At 37.7% G+C, this 2972-nt stretch overlaps 1 protein-coding gene across 1 annotated transcript; it reads left to right on the forward strand.

Moving 5' to 3' along the window:
* Window positions 1-918: 918 nt before the first annotated feature.
* Window positions 919-1889, forward strand: LOC113291089. Its single transcript, XM_026540661.1, has 2 exons — window positions 919-1179; window positions 1486-1889. Exons 1-2 carry the CDS (start codon window positions 919-921, stop codon window positions 1747-1749), a joined length of 525 nt encoding a protein of 174 aa, XP_026396446.1. The 3' UTR covers window positions 1750-1889.
* Window positions 1890-2972: the final 1083 nt, after the last annotated feature.

Consider the following 2972-nt stretch of genomic DNA (forward strand, 5'->3'; position numbering starts at 1 on the left):
GGTTTCATTTCTCCTGGTCCAGAGGAAAAAAAGAGAGACAGAGGAGTAAAGAGTGAAAGAAAGGCTTTTTTCGTTTTTTGGGTTTTGTTGATTGAAATGGAGAAATTTGTTAATCGAGACAGAAAACACCATTTCTACAAGGTCTTACTTGAAGAAGATCAAACTAGAATGGTATGTATTTTTTTTCTGATTTTTAACTGCATAAATTTCAGTGTAGCTTGATACAACTGATGTTGTAGCTATATGCATAAATTTCAGTCATTAACATGTTCATGTTTCAGCTTGAGTAGAGAAATCATCTTCAATTTTCTTTTTGTTTAGGAGTATGAATATATTATTTTCTCTCAACTGCACTTTCAAGCATGGTTTAGCTTTGATTTTGAGATTTGTGATTGTGATATTTCCCCCTTTAACAGTCTGTCTGTATCTATGACCATTTGGGTTTATTTCTGATCAGGGTTTTTGAATTCATGATTTTCTGTTTTTGATGGCATAATGTCTGTATGTCTGAAGCTTACTTTGCTCTTAAGTGGTACTATTGGACTCAATGTTTTTATAGTTAAACCTTTTTAGCAAAATCCATCATCCACTGCTTTTCATGGTCAGTATCCGATTTATGTTTAGTATAGTGTTATAAGCATGTTGCATTAGAATAACTGCATCTGTGCACATGGGTAAATCACCGTATCTGTTAGCTGGTGGAGTAATATGTACTTGTACTAATCATGGAAGTTATGCAATTTTCAGCGAATTCCCGAGACGTTCTATCCCAGAATGTCCAGAGAAGCTCAATCATCTGAATGGGCAGTTGTTCAGGGTCTTGGTGGAGCACATTGGGTGACTAAAGTGAACAAAACTCAGGATGGCATCTACCTCGAGGAAGGCTGGGAAGTTTTTGTACAAGAAAATGGCCTACAAATGTATGATTACTTAGTTTTTAGGTACCATGGATGCATGCAGTTCTCTGTCAAGGTTTTCACTATGTCCGGGGGGATTCCACAGAAAGAATGTTTGGCTCCTGTTCGTGCTTCTCCGTTATCGGAAGAAAGAGATGAATCAGATGAAGACGATGAGGATGTTGCCCCTGCAAATGGAATAGTACGTAGATTTGCATACAGGCCCGGTTCTCGTTTCTTCAGTGTTACTGTGCAGCCATCTTATCTGAAGTGCAATTATCTGGTGAGCGCATTTTTAATTATTTTTTTTTTCCATGGCAAATTATTGGTCATGAAAGAGTTAAGCAGAGTAATCTTCTTGCTTAGAACCGTATTAGCTAGGATTAGCTCATTTCCATGAATGTTAGAATCGACTAAGCTCTTTGATTGTTAAGCCTTGTTTACTAGTTTAATCTCTTGATCTATTGATTGTTGTCATTGTTTTAACTCTTAGATTATAGTCTTCTATTGCTTCCCCATGCCATGTCTCTTACCTTGGAATCTTGGATCACATCTTGGGTGCTGATCATTAAAATTATCAAATGTGCAGCCAATACCATGGGGTGTCAGAAGAGAGCACTTCCACGATGGCTTGAAAAAAGTTAAAATTGTAAATTCCGATGCTTCTGATACTCGAGCATGGAGGATTAAAATTCTCCGCTTACAGAAAGACATGAGGTTAAGTAGAGGTGTTGCTGACTTTGCAAACAAGAAAAATGGTCTGAACTTGAAGGTAGGAGATGTATGCCATTTTAAAATCGTTAAGAAGAGATCACACGAGCTCGTGTTACAGGTTCAGGTTTTCCGCGATTGATGTAGGAGTATGTATTTGCTTCCTTAAGGCGCCCTGGTTGTTGTTATCAGTACTTTATTTATGTAGTATTGAAAAAAACTGCTAGTTGTAATCTCTTAATTACGTATACTTTGCTTCTTTATGAGGCTTCAAACTGCTTTCCAGTGCACTACTTCGCTAAGTATCAGATAAAATTCTAGGTTTTTCTTTTGATTATTCTAATAATTGAGTTCTTACTTTTTTTTTTTGTTATAAAAATGGATTCCAATGACAATGAGAAGATATGTGTTAATTGATAAACATGGAAGATTGTGGCATTCACGTTCTAGTTGTTTTGCTTTCTCGAAGTCAAGGCTGCACTGGCAAAAGAACAGTTCAAAACCGTAAAAGTTTAACAATTCACCGAATTACATTTTTTGGTGATCCCATACTTGGGAAAAAGCCGCAGCGTTTTTCGGAAAAAGTGCATGCACAAATTGTCTCAAAACGATGCTTGGAAAGACTACAAAGATCTGGAAAAGTGTCACTAAATTACATTTTTTGGTGATCCCATACTTGGAAAAAAAACGAGGACATGCAATGATTGCGCGGCATGGATAGCATGAATAGCGGTCTTGTTACTTAACAATAGAGCTAGATAGCTATACCCTACAACCAAGATACGGATCAATGCATTATATTGTTCAGCTTATCTTAGTTTCGATAATCTTATCTTCGCTGTGGACCTTGCATTTGTTCTTCATAAGAGAAGTACCATGGTCACCGGTTCAACCATTTTTCAAGGCAAAGGAGGGATGTCAAACCAATTGTGGGAACATTTTCATTCCGTATCCGTTTGGGATAATAGATGAAAATGGGAATGGGTGCTCAATGGGGGAGTTCCAACGATATTACTTGCAATACTTCGTTTCCTCTCCTAAGCCATTCCTAGGCACAGGAAATGCTGAAATCCTGGATATAGCAGAAGCTCAAATTCGCATTAAAACCATGCCAGCTGCACTATGCTTCGACAAATCTGGTATTGTCGATCGACTGTCTTGTTAAACTTTAAGCAAACACCGTTTACATTATCTCATACCGAAAATATGGTCTTTGTGATTGGGTGTAACACAATCGCTTATATCACAGAGGCCGAACTAGGAAATAATCTCTCCTGTACATCTTCATGCAAGACTTGGGAAGCTGTTGAAGATGGTATGTGCTATGGCAAAGGCTGTCCATTCCCAAGGGGATAAAGATGTTCA

The sequence above is a fragment of the Papaver somniferum genome, chromosome 6 (assembly GCF_003573695.1).
Source record: "Papaver somniferum cultivar HN1 chromosome 6, ASM357369v1, whole genome shotgun sequence".
In the NCBI taxonomy this organism is placed as follows: Eukaryota; Viridiplantae; Streptophyta; class Magnoliopsida; order Ranunculales; family Papaveraceae; genus Papaver; species Papaver somniferum.

What these genes read in the sequence shown, in the direction of transcription:
- LOC113291089 (XM_026540661.1), top strand. Translation starts at nt 919, where the DNA reads ATGTATGATTACTTAGTTTTTAGGTACCATGGATGCATGCAGTTCTCT. An exon ending in ATCTGAAGTGCAATTATCTG is followed by an intron (nt 1,180 to 1,485) that starts GTGAGCGCATTT and finishes TCAAATGTGCAG; the next exon opens with CCAATACCATGGGGTGTCAG.